General features: G+C 43.6%; 1 protein-coding gene across 29 annotated transcripts in view; it reads right to left on the reverse strand.

The window, feature by feature from the left end:
- Positions 1–14,106, reverse strand: part of LOC111605612 (basement membrane-specific heparan sulfate proteoglycan core protein) — a 63,497-nt gene that overhangs the window by 23,334 nt on the left and 26,057 nt on the right. For 3 of the 29 annotated variants that reach the window (XM_023324248.2, XM_030223990.1, XM_030223988.1), the window contains exons 4-16: positions 13,635–13,760; positions 12,288–12,806; positions 8,444–8,557; positions 7,479–7,640; positions 6,697–6,963; positions 4,889–5,113; positions 4,463–4,717; positions 4,068–4,142; positions 3,515–3,529; positions 3,047–3,180; positions 2,891–2,984; positions 1,957–2,346; positions 1–1,900 (exon numbers count right to left, since the gene is read on the reverse strand). The exon at positions 1–1,900 is cut by the window's left edge and continues 328 nt beyond it. In XM_023324248.2, coding sequence (XP_023180016.2) covers positions 1–1,900; positions 1,957–2,346; positions 2,891–2,984; positions 3,047–3,180; positions 3,515–3,529; positions 4,068–4,142; positions 4,463–4,717; positions 4,889–5,113; positions 6,697–6,963; positions 7,479–7,640; positions 8,444–8,557; positions 12,288–12,806; positions 13,635–13,760 — 4,276 coding nt within the window. Of the gene's footprint in view, positions 1,901–1,956; positions 2,347–2,890; positions 2,985–3,046; positions 3,181–3,514; positions 3,530–4,067; positions 4,143–4,462; positions 4,718–4,888; positions 5,114–6,696; positions 6,964–7,478; positions 7,641–8,443; positions 8,558–8,711; positions 8,722–8,880; positions 8,967–9,158; positions 9,292–9,524; positions 9,687–9,867; positions 10,039–10,849; positions 11,219–12,268; positions 12,807–13,634; positions 13,761–14,106 lie in introns of all 29 variants that reach the window. The other 26 variants (XM_030223997.1, XM_030223995.1, XM_030223985.1 and 23 more) reach the window with 22 other exon arrangements.

Raw genomic sequence — 14,106 nt, forward strand, 5'->3', positions numbered from 1 at the left:
TCGGTCCGCTGCCAGGCGCTCTCAATGATCGGCACAGCATATGAGTTCGAGGTGCTGGGACTGACGGCCGCTTTGCGGAAATGAATGAGGGTTAGATCCTCGCCGCTCTTGATGACCACATCGGGCGCACTATTGCGCGACATCTGGCCACCGGGCAGTGGGCTGTAGCTAAGTGTATAGTTGAGACGTCCGCCATAGGCAGTCAGCTTGTTGCCCAGGAAGGGGGCGGGTAGGCTCCAGTATAGGGTATCGGCGCTATATTCCGAGCCTGACTTGAAGCTAATCTCATTGGAAAGCGTATCGAAGGGCACCGACTGAGGTGTGACAACCGTGTAATCGCGCACAAGCTGGAAGCCATGTGGCACATGGGAGTGACCAAAGCTGCTGCTAACCTGCTCGCGGAACCACGAGGTGCTGGTGCACTCCGCCTGCAGGCCGCTGCAGAAGCACTCAATGCAGCCGGAATAGGTGAAGGAATTCAAATGGAAGCTATTTTGTGCACAGGTGTCGCAACGATCTCCGGTGACCAGGGCCTTGCAATGGCAGCTGCCATCGGGGTACTGGTTATAGGTACCCTCCACGTTGCAAGTCGATTCGGGTGTCTTGTGGCAGGCACCGCCCGGTATCAATGGATTACCCTGATAGCCGGCGGCACAGCTTTCGCAACGTCTACCCTCGTAGCCCTCGTGACAGTTGCAGATGACATCGTTGTCGGGACTCAACTTGCAGCCATTGGCAAAGTTATTGCTGCCAGTGTGTGGGCATGGGCAATCGCTGCAGGGCACACCACGGCGCGGATCACCGAAGGTGCCGGCGGGGCAGAGCTCGGGCACGAAGGGCACACAGCGACCCAGCCAGGGACCGCCGGGCTGGCGCACAAATCCAGGTGCACAGCTTTCACAAGAGTCACCAATATAGCCAGGTGGACAATTACATTTCTCAACCAGCGAGGCACTGCCCAGACCCTGATCCGAGGAGCCCGCCGAGTCCATTGCAATGTTAGTTAGCTCCACTTCACGCGCCACCGTATCAATGTAGCCGAGACGAATCAAAATGTTGTCCACATTGGCCAATATCATCATGATCTCCTCACGCGTGGCCTTGCGTCCGTCGGGCTTTTGCCAGTTGCCAGGCAGGAAGCTAATCTTCACCTTGTTCAACTGATTGGGCTGGGTACGGACACGATTGGTGAGTATGAAACCATTGCCGGTGATAATCGCATCGGGCCCAGAAACAGGACGTCCATTGCCCATATAGTTGACCTCGTACCTAAGCTCGCCACCGTAGGACTTCAGCTGATTGCCCATGTAGTCGCTGGGCAGGGCCAAGTAGGGTGTCTCGCGGCTATTGTACTGCACATCGGAGGCACGGAACTGTACACCATGATGGAGCGTGAGCAAAGAATGTCCGCTGCCCTCATTGATGACGATCTGCTGATAGGGTGTCAGGTCAACGGTGACCACGCGGTGAGACAGAATTGGTGGTTGTATGGCATAGGTGAAGAGATTGGCGCTCTCGCAGGAGTTAGCCACGCCGAAACAGAAGCACTTGATACATTCATCCGTGGAGCGTGCCAGCATATTGAAGAAACCAGCCTCACAGAACTGATTGCGATCGGGTGTCACCTTCACTATGGTATCGGGCGTTACGAAGATAGTGCCGCGCGCGTTCATAATCTCGCAGGAGTAGGCGCCGCTGTCCTTGTACTGCATGTTGGGGCAATAGAGATCGCCGCGACCGTTCGAGCTTGTGAACTTGCACTGGTCGGGCACATGACCCCAATTGAGACGCCAAATAATCGTTGGGATGGGCACACCCGTTCCCGTGCAAGTCAAGTTTAGGGACTGTCCCTCCAGCAAGGACTGCATTGGTGGTGGTTTCCGCAGTGGCTTAGGCTCCGCTGTAATGCATCATATGTCATCAGAGTCGTTATTTTCATGATTTCTGATTACTTACTGCAACCGAACTCATCGCTGCCGTCACGGCAATCGTTAATACCGTCGCAGTGGAAGCTCTTGGGTACACAATGACCGGTGGAACATTGGAATTCGTCGTAGCGACAGGGAGCTCCACTTGGCTCGGGATCGCAGGACTCCTCATCGGAATTGTCGCCACAGTCGTCTTCGCCATCGCAGCGCCATGTGCGCTCCACGCACTTGGTGTTTCTGCACAAGAACTGGTTCGGCTGGCATCTGCGTCCATGGCTGCATCTGTGCTCATCCGATCCATCCGAGCAATTTGGCACGCCGTCGCAAATCTCCGACTTGTCAATGCATTCACTGTTCATACAGGTTGCCTGGTATTCGGTACAGGCTGTCGGTGGTCGTTCGTGTTCGTCAATATTGACTGTAGAATAGAAGAACGCACGTGCAGCTATAGCTTAAGAAACTCATTCATATTTTCACCTGATTACTCTTACCAGCATTAGGGCCAGGTTGGCAATAGGGAAGTAAGAAAATATAATATGAATTAGCTAAGACTCATGGTCATGGTTCATGGAGCTGCCGTTGGTCTAGATTTCATTTCTGAATGAAGTAAAACTGCTTTCGATATATTTTCTGAAAAAACGTTTCATTTTCTATCTAATTGTGCAAATGAAGCATCTTTTATTGAAATCCTTTTCGGAATATTAGTATTTCCTATCAAAGACCAAGTCCAGCTCCAGTTGGGCTTACGAAAACTTCCACATTTACCTAGACCAAAGAACTCGAGATCAATATGCGGAACGGTGCCATATTTGATGCGATTCGATTTCGGCTCCTCGTATTTCTGCTCGCCCCAAGCTGCGTCCAAGCAAATTCGTAGCAAATGGAGAGTAGAGTGTTGAACAACCCAAAAACCCAACCACATTTCGAAGGCAAAATAAAGAGCCACCCAATGCAGTACTTACAGCGTTCGACTGTCAGATGGACGGTCACTTGTTGGCCCTGAATGTAGCTCGGGTAGCCGACAGCTTCGCACACATAGGTGCCAGAATCCTCCACCTGTAGATGAGATGAATGGATTAAAGTCGGGTGTGGTCATTGTAAGAGCAAAGGCAACTTACGCGTATGTTGGGTATTTCTAGACGTCCGCCCTTGTCGGTAAAGCCGACGGGCAGTGCGCGACCGCCGGGACGTGTCCATCTGACCTTGGCACGGGCTGGACCCTCGTCACGGCAGCGGAAGATGACCTCGCGACCTGCATGCCACAGTAATCATTAGAAAAAGGCCCACAAAGGAACATCTATTTATATAGCAGTTTATCTAATAGTCGGTAGCATAGCGAGCAAATTATTGGATCTAAGTAGGACTATAATACAATTGCGTTGTGATAGTGTGAGGGGGAGTTACAGTTGTGATTGTTCTAAGGTATCTAGCAGGTGTGGGTGCTCACTGCAACATCAATAATAATAATAATTTCGACAGAATGTACAACGCCGGACCTGTTGCCAATAGCTGTGGTGCAGTGGTGGTGCAGCTGTACGAGACGAGTGACTACTATTTATATAGAGTGTGTAGTTAGGCCAACTTACCCTCCCTAATATATCCTGTAGGTATTTAATTTATGGGTTATGTCATTTTGGTGGGGTTAAGCATTAAAAGTAATGGTAAAGCATTATGTAGAATCAAACAAACCGTTATAGCCATTGTAAACAAAAACAAAGAAATACAGAAAAACGTTCTTCAGATGTGTTCGAAGCGGCTTTGGAGTCTTGCAAAAGAAGGATCTTCAGTTGTGAGATGTCGATATACATTTATCGATTATACTTATCGACTTATTCGATATTATTGAATGAGTACGCACAAATATCACTATGAGCCTGCAAAAACGCAGATCGATAACAGACAAAGCTATCGATAATAAAGATTGAGCTATCGATATCGATGATCGATAATAGATTGTTTTGTTAGTATTTATAATACAAATATAACTGAAAACACGACTATCGATATTTTCCATTGAAGAGAGTCGCTTATCGATTTACATGAATAATCGATCTTTTGCAAGGCATTCTATTAATTTTGTCTTTTTGCCTTTAACACATTCAGCATAAGGGGGGAGAGCACATTGCTCTCTCAACTCACTTTCTTTGATGATCTGGCTATCGGGATAGGTCTTCAGGTTCAACTGGTTGCGTCCAGGTGGAGACGGATCGGAGGCTGTGCAAACAAAAAGAAAAGAAGTACACTTAGCGCATTAATTACGTTCTATTGTAGACCAACTTGATATTAGTTTTACTCATAGAATATATAAAGTATTAAATGTAGAATAGAGAGAATATGGATATAATAGACCCGAACTGTTTCCTGAACCGTTTAGTACTTTGATTGATTGGTTAGGCTAAGGTAATAGTTGTGGTTGTTGTTGTTGGTGGTGGTGGTTGTGGTGGTTGTGGAGGTGGTGGTGGTGGTGGTTGCTGGGGTTCTTTGTGCTGACACCGTTGTTGATCGGGAAAGTACACGGGTCGTTGAGCACTTACTATCGATTTCATTAGTGATGGGCTCACAGTCCAGCTCATCGCTGGCATCGAACGGACAATCGATAACACCATTGCAGCGCGCTGTGAGCGCTATGCAAGGACCATTCTCACACCGGAACGCGGTTGGTGGGCAAATAATGCGCAATGGCCCCACTGGGTGCATTGCTGTTGTAGTTGGCACCACCGTTGTGGTTGTCGTTGTTGTGGCTGTGGTGGTAGTGGTGGTGGCTGTTGGCGATGCAGGTCTGTAGCTAGCTAAATGTTGATGACCTCATCACGATCAGTGATCAATCAATCAATGACAATGATGATGGTTATGATGGTAATGACGATGATGATGGTGATCATGATGTTGTTGATGATGTGTCAAGCTGGTTGCCTTAGCCTAAGCCCCAGTTAAGGACTCCCACGCCACTGGCTACTTACCACAATTGCTCTCATCGGAGCTATCCTGACAATCGGTCTTGCCATTGCAACGAGCCGTCAGGCTCACGCACTGTCCGTTGCGGCAGCGGAACTGATTATGCTGGCATTGCATTATATCGCAGTTCTCCTCGTCGGAGCCATCCATGCACTGTCTGAAGCCGTTGCAGACATCATCCTGGGACACACAGTTGCCGTCACGGCAACGGAACTGATCGGCAGCGCAGCCTGCGTGGAAGCGAACAAATGCAGAGATTATTAACTGAACCAGTTCCACTGAACTCTTGCTACAGCTGTACGGAATCGAAAGCTAGACAAATCATATTATATAGATCTAAACAATATATATCGAGAGAAACGAAAGAGTGCATACACATGTGTAGCTCGTGTTGTAATCGTAAATATTCAATAATTGTTGTTTCTTAAATTTGGACTAGAATTGCTTCTCTTAGCTAGCATGCAATTGGCTTAGGTAAAATTAATATCAAAGTACAACTACAACTAATATAAGGGCTAAAAGAATTGCAGAAATTTGATTATTAACCAATACAGTTCTGTTCATCGGAAAAGTCTTTGCAGTCGTAGTACCCATCGCAGTGCTGCGTTGCATTTATGCAAAACTGTCGATCGTAACAGAAAAACTCGTTATCCTTGCATTGAGTACCTGTTTAATATTTATTTAATATTTCGTTGTTTTTTACATTTAATTTTGGTGCAATTTCGCAAAAGAATTTGTTAAAAGCGACAAAAAAGAAAGAAGTCAGAGATAGTTAAAGTACATGTATATATATAGAGAAATAGAGAGAGAGAGATACAGAGAGTGAGAGAGAGAGACAGAGAGGACAGACATATATACATAGATATATCAGTGCATTGTACTTATAAGGTGTGTGTGTGTGAATGTAAGCAAGTGAGACAGAGACAGAGAGAGAGAGTGAGTGAGTGAGTGAGAAAGAGAGTGAACAACATTGATCAGCAACTTAAAACATAAAGCAGATAGCTAACTAGACGTGTACGATTCAATCAAGAACTAACTCAAACTAGGTGCCTCTGTGCCATACAAGTTGCAAGTCCAAAAATTTAACAAGTGTCATTCCAACAGTTATCAATATCTCGTGCTTTAAGAAGGTACCCCCCGCAAGGACTTCCTTGACTAATTTCTTAATATATTTGAATTTATGAGAAGTTGTTATTTAAAGAAGAATGAACTTTTTATCGTTATCGTTATATATATATATATCTGCTGATTGACAAACTATTTTGATTTATCTGTAGTCATCATTCCCAATCTCTAGTATGGACTGACAAACTGAACCAATAGGCAAATTATATTGATTCCGCTTCTTTCGAGCTCTTTTTTAGAGTTTAGCCCATGCCGTTATATATGGAGTAGCCTCGCTTACGTACGGTTACATTTTTGTAAGACTTGGGGTCTTGAGTTTTGCCATAGTGAATGGGCTTGCCGACAAGGTCCAAGACGTTGACCGATTGAAAGCTATACTCCATTATCTAGAAATTATCGATAACTTGCAGAGCTGCCCAAATATGGTTATTGGAAATGCATTCACTGTTTTCAATCAGACTAATCAGACTAATCAGACTTGATAGTGTGAGTTGAACCTGCGCTTAAGCTGATGCCTATCGATAAACATGTACATGTTCGTAACTCTCTTGGGTTTCTGGGCCTCTCAGTTTCTGGTGGTGAGTGCGTTAGACATGCGCGCTTACGTTAAAGACAGTGTTGAGCAACGAGCTGTGTTTATGTTTGATGGCGATGATATCGAGTTCAAGATTGAATATGAAATACTTACAGTTGGCCTCATCGGAGCTATCTTCGCAATGGCGACGGCCATCGCAGCGTTCGCTTTCCGTGTAGCACCTGCCACTGGGGCACGTGTGCTGTGGGCAGGGCAGTGGTGGATACAATGGATGACGCGTGGTATGCAAATGGCAGTCGCGCTCATCGCTGCGGTCAATACAATCGATATTCCCGTCGCACAATATTGAACGATCGAAGCATGATTCATCGCAAAAGAATTGATCCCGTCGGCAGTCCCCAGCGGTCAGTCGATCGGTGGCTATGATGCGATGGCGATGGCGATGACGATGGCGATGCATGCAATTTATTTGTGATGTGTGTGCGTGTGTCGATATCGTTATCACGATGACGATCACGATAACGATAACGAGAACGGTAACGATAGCATTTACGTGTTAGCGTGTTTTCAGTAGCATAACAAGGAAGAGAGAAGAGAATCGAGATGAGCAACGCTGGTTTGAACAGTTCAGCAGTCGAGATTAATGAAGCACAGCTTTCACTTGACAAACACAAACGCACTTAGTAGTATTACATATATACAGACAATACAAACCTGTTCCGATATACATACATATATCTATCGCTGTTTTTATCGATAGACATTAAAGAGCCTTACTTATAGCTATATAGATTTAAAACTAATTGGAATTGGGTTTTTGGTTTGGATCAGTTTTTTCTCTTTGGTTTTTGGATTTCGATTTGGTATTGGGGACTGAGTGGGCTGATGGGTTGGCGGGGGTGGTTTTTTTTTAATGGAATCGTATGTATCGTTACCCTGTCCCAAGCATCTACTCGGTAATTCATCCGATTCGTCCGTGCAATCGGCATGTTTGTCACACAACAAATCGGCGTTAATGCATTCAGAGTTTGAGCACTGCCATTGATTTGGTTGGCATTTCCTAACTGTTGTTGTGTTTCTAAAGTTTTTCTTGCCAGCTGTGTATGTAAGTGTGTGTGTGTATGTGTGTGTTTGTTGTGTGTGGCGTTTGTTAACACAAAATGACAAAAATAACAAACGTGGAAAATAAAAAAAAAACGCATGAGCATTACAAAAATTATGCGAAATATTTGTGACTTGTGAGAGCAACAGGCTTAACGAGATAGCAAAAGAGCACAGAAGAAGAAAAAGAAAGAAAAGAGAGAGGGACACAGAGAGAGAGAGAGAGAAAGAGAGATATAGTGACAGTGAAAGATAGAGAGAAAGCGAGAGAGAGAAGGACAGGGAGAGAGAGATAGCAATAGAGAGATAGATGACGTTGTATGTAAGATGCGCGCAAAGCAACTGTGGTTGAACTCTAAAAGAGTTATCGATACAGATCGATATTTATCGAAGCTAACTTTTAAGCTTTTTTGTGGCATTAAAATCTATAAAACATAATTACTGTAATACAATTATAGATTACAAGCAATATTATTTTTAAAAATTATCGATAATCAACGATAGTTATCGATAGGAAAGTACAAAAAATATTATTATATGACAAGGCAAATGCAATGCAAAATCATAGCTGCTGCAACTGTTATCGATAGCTATCGATAACAAAACAGAATGATGCTAAAAAAGTAGCGCGAGCATAGCAAACAGAGCGCAACGAAAGCTGTTTAAGAATATAAAAATTTAAAGCTATCGCAGCTTAAATAGTGATCGATAACTATCGAGTGGCAGAAATGATAAGATTAGAGATATTTTTGAGAGGAAAAGTCTACAGAAAGTATAAAATTGAATATGTAATTGTTACCCGGACAATTGAGCTCATCGATGCCATTGTCGCAATCGAGTATACCATCGCAGCGCAGCGACCAATCGAGGCAGGCGCCGTTGCAGGCGATTTGATTTATCGCACAGCTGCTACCTTCAAAATGTAATGCAAAATAATGAAAATATATGGGAAGATAACAAGCAAACGCTGTTTTATCTGAGCTACGATATTACCAATTAGATACAACTAACTACAGAAAAATATCGAATAAAAATATCGAGAAAATAAAAGAAATAAAGATTCAAACTACATAATTGCTACGACTACGATGCAGCTACGCTTGCAGTGCGAGGGTCTGATACGGTACATGAGTACATTTTAGGGTTGCGGATTATCAGGTGGAGGGTCGTATATGGGGGATTTTCTTTTTTCTTTTTCTTTTTCTTTTTCTTTTTGTCTATGTTATGTGTGCTTACCACAGTTGAGCTCATCGCTGGCATCGGAACACTCCGCGATGCCATTGCAATGCAGTTTGGCTGCAATGCAATCGCCAGTGTTGCAGCTGCCGATGGAGCGATAAGTTGATCGATAATCGACGATGATGATGATGGTGATGACGATGATCGTGTGTATAAGTATGTGTGTGTGTATGAGTGTGTTTGTGGGTACATAGAAATATATAGAATAGTTGATCAAATTTGTGTCGACGGTGGCTAAGATGAGTTGAGCCTTTGGCTAGCTGAAGGTGTCTTACAGGTAGGCCTCATTGCGACATGAAGTACAGTTGCGTTCGTCGTTGCCATCGTTGCAGTTGACTATACCGTCGCAGAGCTGATCGCGTGGTATGCAATAATCATCGCACTCGAATTCGTGCTCTAGACAATGCTCTGCAAAATGTTTATGATCATGATTATGTGTGTGTGTGTGCGTGTGTAAGTGTGACAGAGTGACAGAAAGAGAGTGTGAGTGTGTGTGTACAAACTGTGTACAGCATGTGCGTAGCTAGTTGGGCAGTTCTTAAGCAAATACAGTAAAGCCACGCTACAGGCAACACTTGAGTGTGTGTGTAAGTGGGTGAGTGGGTGAGTGGGTGAGTGAGTGTGTATGTGTGTTTGTTTACCTGTGAAGGGCGGACAATCGAGCTCATCCGTTTCATCTTGACAGTCCGCATAGCCGTCGCACTTCTTCTCTAAGGGTATGCACTGGCCAAAGTCACATTCAAAATAGTACAGATCGCACTCATTCAATGGATCATTATCATTGTCTGTGTCTGAGTCACTGTCTATATGTATGTATGTGTGTGTGTGTGTATGTATAAGATAAGAGAAATGTAGCGTCAGATATTTGTATGATAACTCGCTCGGTAGTTGTTCAGTATTTGCTGCGAACCGATCAAGCTCTCAGCTAATTAGTTATATATGTGTACATATCGTTGAGGTTAGTTTTAATTTCGTTTTCAGTACCATAGTTCGTATCGTAATTGATCAGACAGTTGTACTCATCGGCGCTATCGGGGCAGTCGGTGATGCCATTGCAGCGCTTATAGCCAGAAATGCAACTTCCGTCCCCGCATTGATATTGAAAGCTCTGGCACTCGACGATCGGGCGGCTCAGATTAAATTTGGCATGAAAGTCTGATGATGTATTTTGTATGATGGTATGACGGTATGGCGGTATGACGGTATGACGTGTTGTTGTTGGTGTTGTTGTATACGATTTGAGCATAGTTCACAGAGAGCGAGACAGAGATAGTGGAAGAGCGAAAGGGAGACGATGATCGCACAGTATATATACAAATATATATATATTTATATACATTATATATATATATATATATATATATTACATATCAGATAAAAGCGTAGAGCGTAAAAAAAGAAGAAGAGAAAAGAGTAAAGTTAGCAGCATATAAAATGATGAAACTTTCGTTTCTTTTGTGGGATTTTTGGAAGCTAGGGAAGGGGATTTGTGGATTCGAGCTTAGGCTGTGATTCTAGTACTATGTAAAAGCTTTATAAATACACTTTTAAACTTTTCTAAATACCAAAGCCAATCATGCTAAAAATACATAGCAAAATACCAAAATAAAATATGTAAATAAAATTAATTTTTAAATATATTAATAATTAGAAATAATTCGCAAAAATAAATATAAATAAATAAATAAATAAATAAATAGTAGATGTATTATATTAGGATATTACTGGCAGATAATGGTTAGTAATTAATTTTCGTCTTTGGCTGCATCGTGTCACGACACGCGCCCATCTCTGAGCTCTAGACTAGATATGTTGTTAGTTGGATAATTAGTTCATACTGCAGGCGAGCTGCGAGCGCCAGAGTGTGTGGGCGTGTGAGTGTGTGAGTGTGGGTGTGTGTGTATGGGGGATATGCATGATTTGGGTAGGCAATAATTCGTGAGGTTTGCTTTTTAATTTTACTTACGGCATGCGCTCTCATCGCTACCATCGCGGCACTGAGATTTGCCATCGCAGACTTGAGTCTTGGGTATGCAACCGCCGCCCCTCACACATTTGTACTGGGAATACACATGTTGTTGGTGAGAGTCTTTGTGTGTGTGTGTGTGTGTGTGGTTGGGTGGATGCGTGTGTGTGTGAGAACTCACCTTGTCAGCGCTGCAATTGCACAGCGTATAGTCCTCATCCTCGTGCTCTTGGCAGTCGGGAGTGCCATCGCAGACGCTTTCAATCGAAATGCAATCGTGATTGTGACACGCGAATTCAATGTTTTCGAGGCAATTGCCCCATGATGATGATGATGACGATGATGACGATGATGATGATGATGAGTTGTCTATAAATGATGTTTGGTTTTTGTTTTTGTGTGAATGTCGGGATTCGGATTGGTGTTTGGCAGGCAACAAGGCATATTTATAATAATACGAGCGAGCACGTATAAAAATAACATAAAAAAGAGAGATAGAGATTTACAATAAGTGCATGAAAGAAAGAGAGAGATATGTATATATATATAGAGGGAAACGGAAATGTGTTTGGCAATTATAATTAAAATGATATGAGGATAATATATTTTAAAATAACGTAACATTAAATGCTAATTTAAGCGCTTTACTTTATAACTAGTTGATTGGCTCTGTGTGTGTGTATGTGTGTGTGTGTGTGTGTCTGTGTGTGTGTGCTTAGCTTAAGTAAGTTTCAGTGTTCAATGCTAGAGTCACAAACATGGCATGCACTTTGTTGTCAAAGTCGTCTAACCCAAAGTACTAAGCCAGAACCCAAGCACATTTAAGCGCAGAGACGCAACTGGTTACGTTACTCGTTACGCGTTACGTGATAATTGAAAGGTTTATCTAGTAAATAACGACTGTAACATAGCTAATTCGTTACGTGACAGTTACAGTTACTTGTAATTCGTTACTTGAGACTCGTAACTCATTACTCATAAGTTGTTAATCGTAACTCGTTACTTGTAACTCGTTACTCGCTGCTCATTACTTAAAACGTATTATTCATAACTAGTTACTCGTTACTTGTAACCTAAGACTCGCAACTCGTTACTCGTTACTCATCACGCTCGTAAATCGTAATTTGTAACTGATAACGTATAACTCGTAGCTCGTTACTTGAAACCGGCTACTCGTTACTAGTTCCTTGTAACCTATGAGACGTTACTCGTAGTTAGTGACTTGCAGCCATAGCTTATAACTCGTTACTCGGCAGTCGCCACTCGCCACTCGCTACTCGCGATTCGTTAGTGTTAAGCCCATCAGCAGTAGAGTGGCGAGAGTGTTTGGTAATCCGAAACGAGTTACTCGCCACGCTTCTCGCTACCTTAAAGGCCACACAGAATGCAAACAAACCCGCTACTCGTTAATACTCGCTGGTACAATTAGGGAACCTACTCGATGCAACTCCACTCGTTGTTATTGGTATTGGGTTAGTGGTGGGACGCGTGGCCGGCGCTGTTACTCTATCGAATGGAGGCGCATTCGTTGTCTGACGTTCCAGGGAGCCGGGCGCGGCTGTTGTCCAGAAGTAACTCGTGGGTGCGAACGTCACGGGTCGCCTGGTGGTCGTCGGCGGCCTATACCGGTCGCAATCAGCCTCGTCACTCCTATCGTTGCAGTGGTGGTACCCATCGCAGCGCAGATGGATCGGAATGCAAACGTTGTTCTGGCATTTGAAGTGATTGGCGTCACACGGGTGTTGGGGAGTTGCTTTTGCGTAATGGTCCTGCGGGTTGTAGAGCTCGTATTCATTGAGATCAAGCTCGTGCAGGCCGTGCTCATAGATGTTGTTATCGTTATCGTTATCGCGGCCAATTGCCGGCGGCGGCCGGCGGTGATGGTCTCCATAATTTCGTATTATACCATCACGATCGACCGTATCGGCATCTCTATTGTTTTCGATTTCGTTCGGGTCTGTGAGTCGCCGCGTGCATTTATCGCAATCGATCGTTATCGGTTTTGAAAGGGTAAGGAAAGGATTTTGGACAGTGGTAAAGGTAAACCGCATGCAAAACCCGGCAAATATATCGATATATATATATATATAAAGATATAATATATATAGACATAGGATGGGGTCATTAGACGAATGGATTCGACATCGATATTCAGTTTTTAAAAATTTTTTGGTTTTGTTTTTGGTTTTTGTTAAGTTTGAAGCATGCAAATTTTGCGATTGAGCCAATTGATGTTGTTGTTGTTGTCGATTTCAATTTGTTGTTCCAGTTGCGGGGAGTTGGGTTGTAGTTGTTGAAACGTGCAATTAATCGATTAGTTTTTGGACATTCGATAACCACAACCAAGTTCGTTCACATATTTGTTTTTATATCATTTATGTTTCGAATTGTTTTCAAGGCGAATTGGAAAAAAGAGAAATAAAATGTAAATTTGTTAAGAAAAAAATCATAAATTTGGGCAGTTGACACGCATAAGAGCTAAACACAGAAACGCAAAAGCAATCGATAACTTCATTATCGAAGAAGCGGTAAACACGCAGAGAGTGTGGGAGCGAGAGACAGAGAGAGAGTGGGGGAGAGGAAGAAAAGGGAGAGAGTTTTACAGAGTCGCTGTAAAGTAGATCAGTCACCAAGTAGTTACCAAAACAGTTACCAAAAAGTTGAGAACAGAGACCCGCAGTAAGCATTTAAACATATAAACTTATATCCATAACACAGAGAGAGAGAGATAGACAGAGAGACAGAGACAATAATTATCGATAACAATGCAAGACGAAGGACTTACCGCAGTCTTGCTCGTCTGTATAATCGTTACAATCGTAGATATTATCGCACACCTGACGCATCGGTATGCACTCACCGTTCCTGCAGCGGAACTCATTGAACAGACACTGATCGGCATCGTAGCCACCTGAGTATTTGGGTGTGTGTGTATGTGATTAATAATGTATTATCGATGACCGATAGTCGGCTATGTGCGGATTAGTTATGCGTTTCGAATGTGGCGAGAGTTACCAACAAGTCAGTAGGCAGTCAGCTACTGACCAATACGACTGCTGACAGTTGACAGCTGTCAGGACTCAGGAATCGATAAGTGCGAAACAGTGTTGTGCAACGACAGAAGGAACAGAAGAGACAATAGCGCGGCCGTAAAACTCAACGTGGAACCGACTTACCTGCGAGTGTGCACACACTCTCGAGCCACCAAACGGAGCAATACTCATTCATACAGACAGACAGGCAGGCAGGTAGGCAGG

Source organism: Drosophila hydei, unplaced genomic scaffold, assembly GCF_003285905.1.
Source record: "Drosophila hydei strain 15085-1641.00,03,60 unplaced genomic scaffold, DhydRS2 tig00000333-arrow-arrow-pilon, whole genome shotgun sequence".
Taxonomy (NCBI): Eukaryota; Metazoa; Arthropoda; class Insecta; order Diptera; family Drosophilidae; genus Drosophila; species Drosophila hydei.